Source organism: Entelurus aequoreus, linkage group LG03, assembly GCF_033978785.1.
Source record: "Entelurus aequoreus isolate RoL-2023_Sb linkage group LG03, RoL_Eaeq_v1.1, whole genome shotgun sequence".
Lineage (NCBI taxonomy): Eukaryota > Metazoa > Chordata > Actinopteri > Syngnathiformes > Syngnathidae > Entelurus > Entelurus aequoreus.
Genome location: NC_084733.1, coordinates 65,606,061 through 65,623,900, shown reverse-complemented (window position 1 = coordinate 65,623,900; position 17,840 = coordinate 65,606,061). Strand labels below are relative to the sequence as shown.

Genomic DNA, 17,840 nt, shown 5'->3' with positions numbered 1-17,840 from the left:
TGCAGGATCAGCGTGCGGCATCCCCTGACTGTGTGAAGGAGCAGATGTTGGACTCTGTTGGACTCGCGAGCAGGAAGTTGAGCGTGTCTAGCGAGGAAGAAAACGACATCTATTGCCAGAGTCTGCTTCCCGCTGGCGGTGCGGCAGAACACGGCAGCTTCCGCACCCAGCAGACTGATGGATTACCGCACCAGGAAGTGGAAGACACACTTGGACACAAACCTGACCAGGTGACACCCAATGGTCTTGTGTCCATGCTCATCTTCTCCTTCATCTAGGTTCGCACTCAGCTGACTCTTATTTCCTTGTTTTACTAGCTGGCCCAAAGCTGGATGGGTTTCTCAGGACCTGGATGTGGAATACTGAGTCTTCATGTGACCGACAGGTGTGTGTGTGTGTGTGTGTGTGAGTGTGAGACTGGAGGTGATGATGTGTGTGTGTTGCAGGTACGTGTGGTGTTTGGACTTTAAAGGTGGACTGTTCTGCAGTCCTCTGCCTGAAAGCATGAGTCTCAGTTGGCAGCGCTTTGAAGACAATGTCCACCAGGTGGCGCTCTCTCCCTCCGGTAAGCTCCCATTGACACTGGTGTTAGGCACTGTTGCTAAGTGTGTGTGTGCATGTTAGGTCACCTGCTGTGGAAGGTGGAGCAGAAGACCATGACGGCGTTTGCTTGTGCCAAAGTGTCAGGAAAAGGAAAGCGTCACTGGTACAAGGCGGTGGAGCAAACCTCCTTTGTGGCACTCGGTGATGACTCAGCCTGGGTCATCAGGACCAACGGAGACCTCTACTTGCAGACAGGTAACTTCCTGTAGCTGTAGATAGGTAACGTCCTGTAGCTGATGTGGCGAGGTAACTTCCTGTAGCTGTTACAGACAGGTAACTTCCTGCTACTGCTACAGACAGGTAACTTCTTGTAGCTGCTGCACACAGGTAACTTCCTGTAGCTGCTGCAGACAGGTAACTTCCCTTAGCTGCTGCAGACAGGTAAAGTCCTGTAGCTGCTGCAGACAGGTAAAGTCCTGTAGCTGCTGCAGACAGGTAACTTCCTGCGTGCTGCAGACAAGTAACTTCCTGCGTGCTGCAAACAGGTAACTTCCTGCATGCTGCAGACAGGTAACTTCCTGCGTGCTGCAGACAGGTGACTTTCTGTAGCTGCTGCAAACAGGTAATTTTCTGCATGCTGCAGGCAGGTGACTTCCTGTGACTGCAGACAGGTAACATCCTATAGATGCTGTAGACAGGTGACTTGTGGTTAGAGTGTCCGCCCTGAGATCGGTAGGGCGTGAGTTCAAACCCCGGCCGAGTCATACCAAAGACTATAACAATGGGACCTATTACCTCCCTGCTTGACACTCAGCATCAAGGGTAGGAATTGGGGTTAAATCACCAAAAATTATTCCCGGGCGCGGCCACCGCTGCTGCTCATTGCTCCCCTCACCTTGCAGGGGGTGATCAAGGATAATGGGTCAAATGCAGATAATAATTTTGCCACACCTAGTGTGTGTGAGACAATCATGGGTACTTTAACTTTAACTTGCTTTAGCTGCTGCAGACAGGTGACTTCCTGTAGCTCAGGGGTCTGCAACCTTTACCACTCAAAGAGCCATTTTGGCAAGTTTCACAAATTAAAGAAAATAATGGGAGCCACAAAAAAAATTTTTTAATTTAAAATGAAAAACACCGCATACAAAGCTTAAATTGCTTTGTGCTATGTTAACCAGAGGTCTCAGACACACGCACCGGCACGCACTTTAATATGGAAATTTGATGTTAGTACGGCCCGCAAGTTTTGAATGAATGGCGCTTGACAGCGTCATACTTACCAACCCTCTCATTATTTCCGGGAGACTCCCGAATATCAGGGCGTGATGGCGCTGCTTTTGGCACCCTCTACAGCCTGCCCAAACAGTGTACCTGCTTGGCCACATGTTGAATGCAGCTTCAGTTTGCTCACATAAGTGACAGCAAGGCGTACTAGGTCAGCAGCCACACAGCTTACACTGACGGTGTAAGTAAATACCCAGAATCCCATGCAGCACTAACTCTTCCGCTCAACCGACGCACGGGGGTGGGGGGGGGGGGGGGGGTTGATGTGTGGGGGGATTTGGTGGTAGCGGGGGTGTATAATGTAGACCGGAAGAGTTAGGGCTGCATGGGATTCTGGGTATTGGTTGTGTTGTGTTTATGTTGTGTTACGGTGGGATGTTCTCCAGAAATGTGTTTTTCATTCTTTTTTGGTGTGGGTTCACAGTGTGGCACATATTTGTAACGTAACAGTGTTAAAGTTGTTTTATACGGCTACCGTCAGTGTAAGCTGTGTGGCTGATGACTAAGTATGCTTTGCTGTCTCCTACATGTGCAAGTAAAAGCTACATACAACATGTGGCCGGGCTGGCACGCTGTTTGTAAATGCTATAGAGAACGATTACTGCAGTGCAATTAGGGCACGCCCTTAATTTAGTAATTAGAGTGAAAATAGGATTATATTTGCCCTGGGAGTTATCTAGGAGAGGCACTGAGATCCATAAGTCTCCTGGGAAAATCGGGGGGTCGGCAAGTATGCAGCTGAGCCGCATCAGAGTGGTCAAAGAGCCGCATGCGGCTCTGGAGCCGCGGGTTGCCGACCCCTGCTGTAGCTGCTGCAGACAGGTAACTCCCTATATACTTGCCACAATGCGTGACCATGCTAACTGGACTGGGTTCTTTCAGGTCTGAGTCTGGAGCGTCCGTGCGCTCGCTCGGTCAAGGTGGACACGCCGTGCGTCTTCAGCCAGGTGTGCGTCAGAGGGGGTGTGGTCTGGGCCCTGAGTGAACACAACACTTTATACTACAGAGAAGGACTTGATGCTTTCTGCAGCCTGGGAGACGCCTGGAAGTATGACACTGTCAGGTACTACTCGAATAATACTGCATTGCCTTCATACTACTGCATTACTGCTACTGTAATATTGCTGCAATAATACTGTAGTCTTGTCTTAATATTACTGTAAAACTACTGTAGTACTGGTTTTCTCTCTTATTACTACTAGTAGTTGTTAGTAGTAGTGTATTGCTGTCTTGACAGTACTGGTACTGGTTAGTAGTCCATGATGTCATGTGACCAGTGAGGCTCAGGGGGTGGAGCTTATGTGCGTGGCTCTGGGAGAAGGCGGCATGGCTTGGGCACTGGATGTCAGAGGCAGCCTCTGGTTTCGAACCGGCATCTCTTCATCCTCACCCCGCGGACAAGATGACCATTGGTGGCAGGTACTGTGGGTGTGTGTGTGCGGCTGTGTGTGTGCAAGTGTGTGCGGGTGTGTGTGTGCGGGTGTGTCTGGGTGGGTGTGTGCTGCTGTGTGTGTGTGTGTGTGTGTGGGTGGGGATGTGCGGGTGTGTGTGTGTGCGGGTTTGTGTGTGTGTGGCGTCCAGGTCTAACGAGGCGTCCCCCAGGTCAGCATCTCGGACTACGCGGTGTTCGATCATGGAAGCCTGTTCCAGACCTTGTTGAACGCCACACACAGCGTCGCCACGGTAACCAAAGCCCCGGTGGAGCGGGTGGTGGCGTTCTTGTCTCAGTACTCGCAGCGTCAGCCCGCCCTAGTCAGCGCCAACGCCGGTGGCGTGTGGGTGGCGTCGGGACGGAACCAGCTCCACTTGGCCCACAGCGGCCTCGTGGGTCAGTCATGTACAAATAATACTACAGTATTACTACAGTTATACTACAGTACGTAAAGTATTCACCTGGCTTTCTTTCTTTTAGGAACCTTCTGGCAGAACCTTGTTCCCAGAGGAACCCTGGCAGCCACCAGGTGGACCTTCATCACGTCTTCCCCAGTGCCACACAAAGAGGGTAACACACACGCACGCACGCACGCATGCAGGGTGACAGACAGGTGTGTGTTCCAGGTACCTTCCTGTGGTTGGCTCAGAGCAGAAAGGACCTGTTGTGCGTGTGGGACGGGGACGGGGAGCTCCGCCCATCTTCGGTGCCGCTGCCGGCAGAGGTCAGTGACCTTTGACCCGCCTATGATGTTGTCACTCCATGATTTCCTGTCCCGCTCAGGTGGAGCTGGCTCAACTGTCGGCTTGCAGGGATGCCCTGTGGGGACTGGATTCTCACGGCCGGGTCAGTATTCGGACCCTGTCTCGGTCCTGTCCTACTGGACTCAACTGGACTTCCCTGGACCTCAGTCAGCTGGGTGGGTTCTTCCATGACCTTTATGATGATGCAACATGAATCATTGCTGACTCATCACCAAGCACTTTTTTCTACATTATTACATATCTCCACTTACTATTATATATACTCATAATATTACTTTATACATATATATATATATATATATATATATATATATATATATATATATATATACTCATATGTTACATTATATACTGTATATACTCATATATATATATATATATATATATATATATATATATATATATATATATATATATATATATATATATACAATATATATATACTCATATATTACATTATATACTGTAGTGAAGTGAATTGTATTTATATAGTGCTTTTCTCCAGTGACTCAAAGCACTTTACATTGTGAAACCCAATATCTAAGTTACATTTTTAAACCAGTGTGGGTGGCACTGGGAGCAGGAGGGTAAAGGACACAACGGCAGTGACTAGGTTGGCAGAAGCAGGGATCGAACCTGGAACCCTCAAGTTGCTGGCACGGCCCCGCTACCAACCGAGCTATACCCGCCCCTGTATATACCGGTACTCATATATATATATATATATATATATACAGTGAGGTCCACAAGTATTTGCACACCCTGCAATTTTGCAAGTTCTCCCACTTAGAAATTAGGGAGAGGTCTGAAATGTTCATCGTAGATGTATTTCCACTGTTAAGAGACATACTCTTAAAAAGAAAAATCCGGAAATCACATTGTATGATTTTTTTCAAAGATTAAAGTTAAAGTTAAAGTACCAATGATTGTCACACACACACTAGGTGTGGTGAAATTGGTCCTCTGCATTTGACCCATCCCCTTGATCACCCCTGAGAGGTGAGGGGAGCAGTGGGCAGTAGCAGTGCCGCGCCCGGGAATCATTTTGGTGATTTAACCCCCATTTCCAACCCTTGATGCTGAGTGCCAAGCAGGGAGGTAATGGGTCCCACTTTTATAGTCTTCGGTATGACTCGGCCGGGGTTTGAACTCACAACCTACCGATCTCAGGGCGGACACTCTAACCACTAGGCCACTGAGTAGGTTGATTTATATGTATGTTACTGGGGTTCATAAATATTTGCACACATGAGAACATCAGTGTTAATATTTAGTGCAGAAGCCTTTGTTTGCAATTACAGAGGTCAAACGTTTCCTATAGTTCTTCACCAGGTTTGCACACACGGCAACAGGGATTTTGGCCCACTCCTCCACACAAATCTTCTCTGGATCTGTCAGGTTTCGGGGTTGTCGCCGAGCAACACAAAGTTTCAGCTCCCTCCAAAGATTTTCTATTGGATTTAGGTCTGGAGACTGGCTAGGCCACTCCAGAACCTTGATATGCTTCGTATGGAGCCACTCCTTGGTTATCATGGCGGTGTGCTTGGGGTCATTGTCATGTTGGAAGACCCAGCCACGACCCATCTGCAATGCTCTGACTGAGGGAAGGGGGTTTTTGGCCAAAATCTCGTAATACATGGCCCCGTTCATCCTCTCCTTAATACAGTGCAGTCGTCCTGTCCCCTTTGCTGAAAAGCACCCCCATGCTTCACTGTAGGGATGGTGTTCTTGGGATGATACTCATCCTTCTTTTTCCTCCAGACCCAACGAGTGGAGTTTATACCAAAAAGTTCTATTTTGGTCTCATCTGACCACATGACTTTCTCCCATGACTCCTCTGGATCATCCAGATGGCCATTGGCAAACTTTAGACGGGCCTGGACATGGGCTGACTTAAGCAGGGGAACATTCCGTGCGATGCATGATTTTAAACCACTACGCCGTAGTGTTCTACTGATAGTAGCCTTGGAAACAGTGGTCCCAGCTCTCTTCAGGTCATTCACCAGCTCCTGCCGTGTAGTTCTGGGCTGATTCCTCACTTTTCTTATCATGAGTGATGCCTGGCGAGGTGAGATCTTACATGGAGCCACAGTCCGAGGTAGATTAGCAGTCATGTTTAGCCTCTGCAATTTTCTAACAATTGCTGCAACAGTTGATCTATTCTCTCCAAGCTGCTTCCCAATTGTCCCATAGCCTTTTCCAGCTTCGTGGAGCTCTACAATTTTGTCTCTGGTCTCTTTTGACAGCTCTTTGGTATTGCCCATGGTAGCAGTTGGACCTTGACTGACTGTTGGCTGCACAGGTGACTTTAATGAGCTCAAAGGGGTGGTGAGTGGGTGATTAGTTGTGTGGTAAAGGTGGACTTTTTTTTTAAGGTAGACTGACAGCTCTTTGAGAGTCATAATTCTTGCTGATTCTCATGTGTGCAAATACTTATGAACCCCAGTAACATACAAATAAATCATTAAAAAAATCATACAATGTGATTTCCGGATTTTTCTTTTTAGATTATGTCTCTAACAGTGGAAATACATCTATGATGAACATTTCAGACCTCTCCCTAATTTGTAAGTGGGAGAACTTGCAAAATTGCAGGGTGTGCAAATACTTGTGGACCTCACTGTATATATATATATATATATATATATATATATATATATATATATATATATATATATATATATATACTCATATATTCAGTGATGTGCCGTCAGGGCCAGCAAGGCCTTCTCTGCTGGCCTAACATAACCAGAAATCATGATCATAATTAAAGATAAAATCATTTTTTAATTTACCATCCATCCATCCATCTTCTTCCGCTTATCCGAGGTCGGGTCGCGGGGGCAGTAGCCTAAGCAGGGAAGCCCAGACTTACCTCTCCGCATACACTTCGTCCAGCTCTTCCCGGGGCATCCCGAGGCATTCCCAGGCTAGCCGGGAGACATAGTCTTCCCAACGTGTCCTGGGTCTTCCCCGTGGCCTCCTACCGGTCGGACGTGCCCTAAACACCTGCCCTAAACACCCGAACGCCTCCCTGGCCAGATGCCCGAACCACCTCATCTGGCTCCTCTCGATGTGAAGAAGCAGCGGCTTTACTTTGAGCTCCCTCCGGATGGCAGAGCTTCTCACCCTATCTCTAAGGGAGAGACCCGCCACCCGGTGAGGAAACTCATTTCGGCCGCTTGTACCCGTGATCTTGTCCTTTCGGTCATAACCCAAAGCTCATGACCATAGGTGAGGATGGGAACGTAGATCGACTGGTAAATTGAGAGCTTTGCCTTCTGGCTCAGCTCCTTCTTCACCACAACGGTTGGATACAGCGTCCGCATTACTGAAGACGCCGCACCAATCCGCCTGTCGATCTCATGATCCACTCTTCCCTCACTCGTGAACAAGACTCCCAGTTACTTGAACTCCTGCACTTGGGGCAGGGTCTCCTGCCCAACCCGGAGATGGCACTCCACCCTTTTCCGGGCGAGGACCATGGACTCGGACTTGGAGGTGCTGATTCTTATCTCAGTCGCTTCACACTCGGCTGTGAACCGATCCAGTGAGAGCTGAAGATCTTGGCCAGATGAAGCCATCAGGACCACATCATCTGGAAAAAGCAGAGACCTAATCCTGCAGCCACCAAACCGGATCCCCTCAACGCCCTGACTGCGCCTAGATATTCTGTCCATAAAAGTTATGAACAGAATCGGTGACAAAGGGCAGCCTTGGCGGAGTCCAACCCTCACTGGAAACGTGTTCGACTTACCGCCGGCCATGCGGACCAAGCTCTGACACTGATCGTACAGTGAGCGGATCGCCACAATCAGACAGTCCGATACCCCATACTCTCTGAGCACTCCCCACAGGACTTCCTGAGGTCCGCAAAGCACATGTAGACTGGTTGGGCAAACTCCCATGCACCCTCAAGGACCCTGCCGAGAGTATAGAGCTGGTCCACAGTTCTACGACCAGGACGAAAACCCACACTGTTCCTCCTGAATCCGAGGTTCGACTATCCGGCGTAGTCTCCTCTCCAGTACACCTGAATAGACCTTAGCGGGAAGGCTGAGGAGTGTGATCCCACGATAGTTGGAACACACCCTCCGGTTCCCCTTCTTAAAGAGAGGAACCACCACCCCGGTCTGCCAATCCAGAGGTACCGCCTCCGATGTCCACGCGATGCTGCAGAGTCTTGTCAACCAAGACAGCCCCACAGCATCCAGAGCCTTAAGAAACTCAGAGCGGAACTCATCCACCCCCAATCGTCCGCCTTGACAATAGAGGTACGGAACATCGTCCACTAGGACTCAATGTCCAGCACCTCCCTCGTGACATGTTCAAAGTTCTTCCGGAGGCGGGAATTGAAACGCTCTCTGACAGGAGAGAGTTGTGAGCAGACCCTCATAATGCGTTTGGGCCTGCCAGGTCTGTCTGGCATCCTCCCCCGCCATCGCAGCCAACTCACCACCAAGGTGGTGATCGGTAGAAAGCTCCGCCCCTCTCTTCACCCGAGTGACCAAAACATGAGACTGCAAATCCGATGACACAACTACAAAGTTGATCATGGAACTGCGGCCTAGGGTGTCCTGGTGCCAAGTGCACATATGGACACCCTTATGTTTGAACATGGTGTTCGTTAAGGACAATCTGTGATGAGTAGAACGAGGAAATCACCCGGGGGAGCACTCTCAAGTACTCCCTCGAGTGAATCCAAAAAGGGTGGGTACTCTGCGCTGCTGTTTGGCGCGTAAGCGCAAACAACAGTCAGGACCCGTCCTCCCCACCCAAAGGCGGAGGGAAGCTACCCTCTCATCCACTGGGTTGAACTCCAACGGGCAGGCTCTGAGCCGGGGGGCAACAAGAATTGCCACCCCAGCCCGTCGCCTCTCACTGCTGGCAACGCCAGAGTGGAAGAGAGTCCAGCCCCTCTAGAGAGAACTGGTTCCAGAGCCCTTGCTGTGCGTCGAAGTGAGTCCGACTATATCTAGCCGGAACTTCTCCACCTCGCGCACTAGCTCAGGCTCCTTCCCCCCCCCAGTGAGGTGACGTTTCACGTCCCAAGAGCTAGCTTATGTAGCCGAGGATCGGACCGCCAAGTGCTCTGCCTTCGGCTGCCGCCCAGCTCACACTGCACCCGACCTCTATGGCCCCTGCTATGGGTGGTGAGCCCATTGGAGGGGGACCCACGTTGCCTCTTCGGGCTGTGCCCAGCCGGGCCCCATGGGGACAGGCCCGGCCACCAGGTGCTCCCCATCGTGCCCCACCTCCGGGCCTGGCTCCAGAGGGGGACCCGGTGACCCGCGTCCGGGCGAGGGAAATCTGGGTCCTTCGTTTTTATTTTTCATGGAGATTTTCGACCTGCTCTTTATATATATATATATATATATATATATATATATATATATATATATATATATATATATATATATATATATATATATAATGTATGTATATACAATATATTTGTGCGTGTATATACTGTATATACACATATGTTGTATATATAAATATATATATACACACATATTGTATATATACATATATATATATATATATATATATATATATATATATATATATATATATATATATATATATATATATATATATATACAAACCCCGTTTCCATATGAGTTGGGAAATTGTGTTAGATGTAAATATAAACGGAATACAATGATTTGCAAATCCTTTTCAACCCATATTCAATTGAATGCACTACAAAGACAAGATATTTGATGTTCAAACTCAAACTTTTTTTTTTTTTGCAAATAATAATGAACTTAAAATTTCATGGCTGCAACACGTGCCAAAGTAGTTGGGAAAGGGCATGTTCACCACAGTGTTACATCACCTTTTCTTTTAACAACACTCAATAAACGATTGGGAACTGAGGAAACTAATTGTTGAAGCTTTGAAAGTGGAATTCTTTCCCATTCTTATTTTATGTAGAGCTTCAGTCGTTCAACAGTCCGGGGTCTCCGCTGTCGTATTTTACGCTTCATATGTGCCACACATTTTCGATGGGAGACAGGTCTGGACTGCAGGCGGGCCAGGAAAGTACCCGCACTCTTTTTTTTACGAAGCCACGCTGTTGTAACACGTGCTGAATGTGGCTTGGCATTGTCTTGCTGAAATAAGCAGGGGCGTCCATGAAAAAGACGGCGCTTAGATGGCAGCATATGTTGTTCCAAAACCTGTATGTACCTTTCCGCATTAATGGTGCCTTCACAGATGTGTAAGTTACGCATGCCTTGGGCACTAATGCACCCCCATACCATCACAGATGCTGGCTTTTGAACTTTGCGTCGATAACAGTCTGGATGGTTCGCTTCCCCTTTGGTCCGGATGACACGATGTCGAATATTTCCAAAAACAATTTGAAATGTGGACTCGTCAGACCACAGAACACTTTTCCACTTTGCATCAGTCCATCTTAGATGATCTCGGGCCCAGAGAAGCCGGCGGCGTTTCTGGATGTTGTTGATAAATGGCTTTCGCTTTGCATAGTAGAGTTTTAACTTGCACTTACAGATGTAGCGACGAACTGTATTTAGTGACAGTGGTTTTCTGAAGTGTTCCTGAGCCCATGTGGTGATATCCTTTAGAAATTGATGTCGGTTTTTGATACAGTGCCGTCTGAGGGATCGAAGGTCACGGTCATTCAATGTTGGTTTTCAGCCATGCCGCTTACGTGGAATGATTTCTCCAGATTCTCTGAACCTTTTGAGGATATTATGGACTGTAGATGTTGAAATCCCTAAATTTCTTGCAATTACACTTTGAGAAATGTTGTTCTTAAACTGTTTGACTATTTGCTCACGCAGTTGTGGACAAAGGGGTGTACCTCGCCCCATCCTTTCTTGTGAAAGACTGAACATTTTTTGGGAAGCTGTTTTTATACCCAATCATAGCACCCACCTGTTCCCAATTAGCCTGCACACCTGTGGAATGTTCCAAATAAGTGTTTGATGAGCATTCCTCAACTTTATCAGTATTTATTGCCACCTTTCCCAACTTTTTTGTCACGTGTTGCTGGCATCAAATTCTAAAGTTAATGATTATTTGCAAAAAAAAAAAAGTTTATCAGTTTGAACATCAAATATGTTGTCTTTGTAGCATATTCAACTGAATATTGGTTGAAAATGATGTGCAAATCATTGTATTCCGTTTATATTTACATCTAACACAATTTCCCAACTCATATGGAAACGGGGTTTGTGTGTATATATATATATATATATATATATATATATATATATATATATATATATATATTTATATTTATATATATATATATATATATATATATATATATATATATTTATATACATTATATATATATATATATACATATATGTATATATATATATATATATAATCAGCTGGATAGTACAGTGTTTAAGCTCACTGACTTTGACGTGGAAGACTGGGGTTCGAATCCCGGTTAGAAAAAAAAATACAAAACATCATCATCCAGTAAAGGTCCTTAGGCAAGAACTGCCTACCTCAACAATGAGTGATAGTCATACCGGCTCTGACATCGTCCGCGTCAACTAGGTTTGCGTCAATTGCTAGGGAACTGGGGCAATCAGATGACAAATGGGCTACTGGAACGAAACACAGATGGACGAGGGCAGAACATATGGAGTTGCTGGAATGCTACTATAGAAGCAATGTAGCCCCAGAGAAAGGGGCTACATGCAACGAATGTGGGACCATTGGATACTTCGAAAACCACAATCAAGGCTAACAAAGAAACAGCTGTTAGCCCAGTGTTCCAACATCCGTAATCGAAATCTACTATCACAACTAGAAATTAATGAAATACATCAACGATGCTACGGCAAGGGGGAGCCAGGACGACAAGAGATGGCATCATCATCCCCACAACCAGAGATTGGGTACCAAGCCCCAACAGATGCCGACAGCCTCAACACAAGAGCTGCTGACCTGAAAAGGAAGATTGTGACCCAACTAGAAAACTGGAGCACCTGACAAATACTGAAACTGAGTTGCCAAGTACCTTCAGAAGATCTACTAGTGGATGTGAATGCTCTTCTGAAGACAATCCCCACAGGAACCATCACGGAGACCAACAAGCTGATACACAGTACAGCAACAGTAATCATGGAGATGCTTGGGTACAATGTGGGCTCGGGACATAACAACAAGCAATACCCACCATCGAAGAGACGGTTAGAGGCCAAGATAAAGGCAGCATGGAGAGAAGTTAGCAGAACTACAGATAGGGAACATGGTGAATAAAGGGGCACGCAGGAAGTACAACTCACTCTCCATACTAGAGGCACTCGAAACTGCCAAGCAACGACTAACAGCTCTGGCCACCCGGTTGAAGAGATACACCAAGGAGGGAGAGGCCAGGAGAATAAACAAGTTGTTCTCCACTGAACCAGCCAAGGTGTACTCTCAGTGGCCATGAAACAACAACCGGTCAGACCCACCAAGAGCTGAGGTGGAAAAATACTGGAAAAACATATGGGAAAGAGAGGCATCACACAACACCAATGCCCAATGGTTAGTGGACCTGAGAGCTGACCACAGAAACCTACCAGAACAAGAACCAGTAACCATCTGAATGGCAGACATCCAAGAAAGAGTGTCAAAGATGAAGAGCTGGACAGCACCAGGCCCCGATATGATCCATATGTCCTGGCTGAAGAAGCTAACTGCACTCCATGAACGCCTAGCAGCACAGATGAACTAGCTGCTGAGGGATGGGACCCACCCAGAATGGCCGACCCAGGGCAGATCAGTCCTAATCATGAAGGACCCCCAGAAGGGACCCATCCCATTCAACTACCGGCCAATTACCTGTCTCTGCACAACATGGAAGGCCCTGTCAGGCATCATTGCGGCAAAAATGAGTAAGCATGTGGCTCAATACATGAGTGAGGCACAGAAAGGAATTGGCAGTAATACCAGAGGAGCCAAGCACTGGTTGATAAAACAGTTGCCCGAGATTGTAAGAAGAGGCAGACCAACCTGTGCACTGCCTGGATTGACTACAAGAAAGCCTATGACTCAATGCCGCACACATGGATACTGGAATGTCTGGAACTGTATAAGATAAACAGGAACCGAAGGGGCTTTCATCCAGAACTCGATGGAAATGTGGAAGACAACCCTAGAGGCCAATTCAAAGCCGATTGCCCAAGTCAACATCAAGTGCGGCATATACCAAGGAGATGCGCTATCACCACTGCTGTTCTGCCTAGGCCTAAACCCACTCAGTCAGATCATTACGAAGAGCGGCTACGGGTACCAATTCCGTAGTGGGGCAACAATCAGCCACCTGCTCTACATGGATGACATCAAGCTGTATGCCAGGAGCGAGCGAGAAATAGACTCACTGATCCACACCACCAGGATCTACAGCAATGACATAGGGATGTCATTCGGATTGGACAAGTGTGGCCGGATGGTCTCAAAGACAGGCAAGATGATCAGAACTGAGGGGATTGACCTACCAGAGAGAAACATAGGTGATATCCAAGACAGCTACAAGTACGTTGGCATCCCACAGGCTAGTGGAAGCCATGAAGAGGCCACAAGGAAGTCAATCACAGCCAAATACCTCCAGAGAGTAAGGCAGGTCTTGAAAAGTCAGCTGAATTGTAAGAAAAAGGTCCACACCATCAACATGTACGCACTACCAGTCATCAGATACCCCACTGGTATCATAAGCTGGCCAAATGAGGAGATAGAAGCCACAGATTTCAAGAGTAGAAAGCTCCTCACCATGCACGGAGGGTTCCACCCCATGTCCAGCACCCTGAGGCTATACACTAAGCAAAAAGAGGGAGGCCGAGGACTAGTGAACGTCAAGGCCACAGTCCAGGATGAACATCAAAAATTCGAGAATACATAGAAAACATGGCCCAGAAGGATGAACTGCTAAGTGAATGTCTCAGGCAGCAGAACCCTGATGAGAATGCAGAAGAGGAGCAGACAACATGGACGGACAAGCCCCTACATGGCATGTACCACCGTCAGATAGAGGAAGTGGCTGATATCAAGAAATCCTACCAGTGGCTGGAAAATGCAGGACTGGCAGACAGCACAGAGACACTAATCATGGGAGCACAAGAACAGGCCATTAGCACAAGAGCCATAGAGGCCAAGATCTACCAGAGTAGATCAGACTCAAGATGCAGACTGTGCAAAGAAGCCCCTGAGACAGTCCAGCACATTAGTAGCAGGCTGTAAAATGCTGGCTGGATCAGCGTATTTGGAGAGGCACAACCAAGTGGCTGGGATATTGTACAGCAGGGATGTCAAACTCAAATACAGAGTGGGCCAAAATGTAAAACTGAACAAAGCCGCGGGCCAAGGTTGAACAAATTCACCTTTTAATAGGGACCCAAACAAGTTTTGCATTGAATATTGAACAAGCAAGGCTTATATAACTTTATAGTGACATGCAAAATCGAGTTTCAAATAATAATAATAATAATTAAAAAATATCAATGGTATATCAAATACAATTTAAATAAAAATTGAATACCTCTTTTCCATTTGCAGCCTTCTGAGGTAAATATCAACATTAACTTTTTCCACAGGCTAATAAATTTGAAAATAAAATAACAATGAATAAACCAACCATTCAGGACTTTAAACTGCTCAGTTTGCAACACACTGATCTAATCTGATGTGCCCAAGCCAGATACCTGCCATCTTTTCTTGGATGCTAGTTGATTAATGTCAGGGCTCAGGCTTTGAGCTGAGGCAACCTTCATTATCCAACGAAGGTGTTCCTCAGTCATTATATCTCGTAGTCCGCCGGGACCACAGTCTTGGGGGCGTGCCTTAAAGGCACTGCCTTTAATGTCGACTACGAGCTGTCGTCACGTCCGCTTTTCATCCATTCTAACAACGTGCCGGCCCGATCACAAAATATGTGCGGCGTCTGTATGCACAAACATGTGAATGCAAGGCATACTTAATCAACAGCGATACAGGTTACACTGAGGGTGCCCGTATAAACAACTTTTACACTGTTAGAAATATACGCCACACTATGAACCCACACCAAACAAGAATGACAAACACATTTTGGGAGAACATCCGCACCGTAACACAACATAAACACAACAGAACAAATACCCAGAACCCTTTGCAGCACTAACTCTTCCGGGATGCTACAATATACACCCCTCGCTACCACCAACGCCTCCCCCGCGGATGTTCTTCCGAAATGTGTTTGTTATTCTTGTTTGGTGTGGGTTCACAGTGTGGCGCATATTTCTAACAGTGTAAAAGTTGTTTATACGGGCACCCTCAGTGTAACCTGTATCACTGTTGATTAAGTATGCGTTGCATTCACTTGTGTGTGTGTGTGCAGAAGCCGCACATATCATGGGACTGGGCCAGCACTCATTGGACTGGATGAAAAGCAGACGTGACTATTATTGGGAGGGGTGGTGAAATTGGGAGTCTCCCGGGAGGGCTGGCAAGTATGAGAATTAGCTGTGAATGAGGTGTTACTGCGGCACCGCCGCTGTATATAATCGGCGGGCCAGCTCTAGTGTTAATTTGATATCGCCTCTAGGGCCAAGTGAAATTACACGGCGGGCCAAAATTGGCCCGCGGGCCAGAGTTTGACACCCATGTTATACAGGAACATCTGCAACCAGTATGGAATAGAAGTACCCAAATCCCAATGGGCCATACTACAGAAGGTGGCTGAGAACAACAGGGCCATGGTTCTGTGGGACTTCAGCTTCCAGACTGACAAACAGCTCCTGGCTAACCAAACGGACGTAGTGGTGGTGGACAAAGAGCAGAAAAGGGTGGTGGTGATAAATGTGGCAATTGCAGCTGATGCCAACATCAGGAAGAAGGAACACGAGAAACTTGAGAAGTACCAAGGGTTGAAAGAGCAGCTGGAACGGATGTGGAAGGTCAAGGCTAGCGTGGTCCTCGTGGTAGTGGGGAGCGCTTGGGGCAGTAACCCCCAAACTGGGAAAGTGGTTCCACAGATCCCAGGAACAACATCTGAAGCCTCAGTCCAGAAGAGCGCAGTCCTAGGAACAGCCAAGATACCACGCAGAACCCTCAAACTCCCAGGCCTCTGGTAGAGGACCCGAGCTTGAGGATGACACAGATATAGGACAACAGGCCTGTAGACCTGGCCCAAACGCATTGTGAGGGTCTGCTGGGAACGCCTAGCAGAGTCTCCTGTCAGAGAGAGTTTCAATTCCCGCCTCCGAAAGAACTTTGAACATGTCACGAGGGAGGCGCTGGTCATTGAGTCCTAGTGGACGACGTTCCGTACCTCTATTGTCGAGGCGGCCGATTGGAGCTGTGACCGCAAGGTGGTTGGTTCCTGTCGTGGCGGTAATCCTAGAACCCGTTGGTGGACACCAGCGGTGAGGGATGCCGTTAAGCTGAAGAAAGAGTCCTATCAGGCTCTTTTGGCTCATAGGACTCCGGAGGCAGCAGACAGTTGTGCGGCTTCAGCGGCCGCGGAGGCAAAAACTCGGACATGGGAGGAGTTCGGGGGAGCCATGGAAAACGACTTCCAGACGGCTTCGAAGCGATTCTGGACCAATATCCGCCACCTCAGGAAGGGGAAACAGTGCACTATCAACACCGTGTATGGTGAGGATGGTGTTCTGCTGACCTCGACTGCGGATGTTGTGGATCGGTGGAGGGAATACCTCGAAGACCTCCTCAATCCTACCAACACGTCTTACTATGAGGAAGCAGTGCCTGGGGAATCTGTGGTGGGCTCTCCTATTTCTGGGGCTGAGGTTGCGGAGGTACAGTAGTTAAAAAGCTCCTCGGTGACAAGTTGGATGAGATCCGCTCGGAGTTCTTTAAGGGGCTGGGTGCTGTGGGGCTGTCTTGGTTGACAAGACTCTGCTACATCGCGTGGACATCGGGGGCGGTACCTCTGGATTGGCAGACCGGGGTGGTGGTTCCTCTCTTTAAGAAGTGTAACCGGAGGGTGTGTTCCAACTATCGTGGGATCACACACCTCAGCCTTCCCGGTAAGGTCTATTCAGGTGTACTGGAGAGGAGGCTACGCCGGATAGTCGAACCTCGGATTCAGGAGGAACAGTGTGGTTTTTGTCCTGGTCGTGGAACTGTGGACCAGCTCTATACTCTCGGCAGGGTCCTTGAGTGTGCATGGGAGTTTGCCCAACCAGTCTACATGTGCTTTGTGGACTTGGAGAAGTGTACCCCGGGAAGTCCTGAGGGGAGTGCTCAGAGAGTATGGGGTATCGGACTGTCTGATTGTGGCGGTCCGCTCCCTGTATGATCAGTGTCAGAGCTTGGTCCGCAGTGCAATGTACGCATTGTAAGTCGGACCCGTTTCCAGTGAGGGTTGGACTTTGTGACCGATTCTGTTCATAACTTTTATGGACAGAATTTCTAGGCGCAGTCAGGGCGTTGAGGGTATCTGTTTTGGTGGCTGCATGATTAGGTCTCTGCTTTTTGCTGATGGCTTCATCTGGCCAAGATCTTCAGCTCTCACTGGATCGGTTCGCAGCTAAGTGTGAAGCGACCTTGGATGGGAATCAGCACCTCCACGTCCGAGTCCATGGTTCTCGCCTGGAAAAGGGTGGAGTGCCATCTCCGGGTTGGGGAGGAGAGCTTGCCCAGAGTGGAGGAGTTCAAGTACCTCGGAGTCTTGTTCGGGAGTGAGGGAATAGTGGATCGTGAGATTGACAGGCGGATCGGTGTGGAGTCTTCAGTAATGCGGACGCTGTATCGGTCCGTTGTGGTGAAGAAGGAGCTGAGCCGGAAGGCAGCGCTCTCAATTTACCGGTCGATCTACGTTCCCATCCTCACCTGTGGCA

The 17,840-nt window shown here is 47.9% G+C and overlaps 1 protein-coding gene across 4 annotated transcripts in view; it reads left to right on the top strand.

Annotated features, from left to right (window-relative positions):
• The window catches only part of tecpr2 (tectonin beta-propeller repeat containing 2), a 53,582-nt gene that overhangs the window by 26,986 nt on the left and 8,756 nt on the right, over positions 1-17,840 (top strand). For all 4 annotated transcript variants that reach the window (XR_009825340.1, XM_062042461.1, XM_062042460.1 and 1 more), the window contains exons 14-23: positions 6-230; positions 318-385; positions 447-565; positions 625-798; positions 2,710-2,890; positions 3,105-3,246; positions 3,430-3,655; positions 3,740-3,829; positions 3,886-3,983; positions 4,043-4,178. Coding sequence is in view for 3 of the 4 variants with exons in the window: in XM_062042461.1 (XP_061898445.1) it covers positions 6-230; positions 318-385; positions 447-565; positions 625-798; positions 2,710-2,890; positions 3,105-3,246; positions 3,430-3,655; positions 3,740-3,829; positions 3,886-3,983; positions 4,043-4,178 (1,459 nt within the window). In the remaining variant the exon portion in view is untranslated. The remainder of the gene's footprint in view (positions 1-5; positions 231-317; positions 386-446; positions 566-624; positions 799-2,709; positions 2,891-3,104; positions 3,247-3,429; positions 3,656-3,739; positions 3,830-3,885; positions 3,984-4,042; positions 4,179-17,840) is intronic.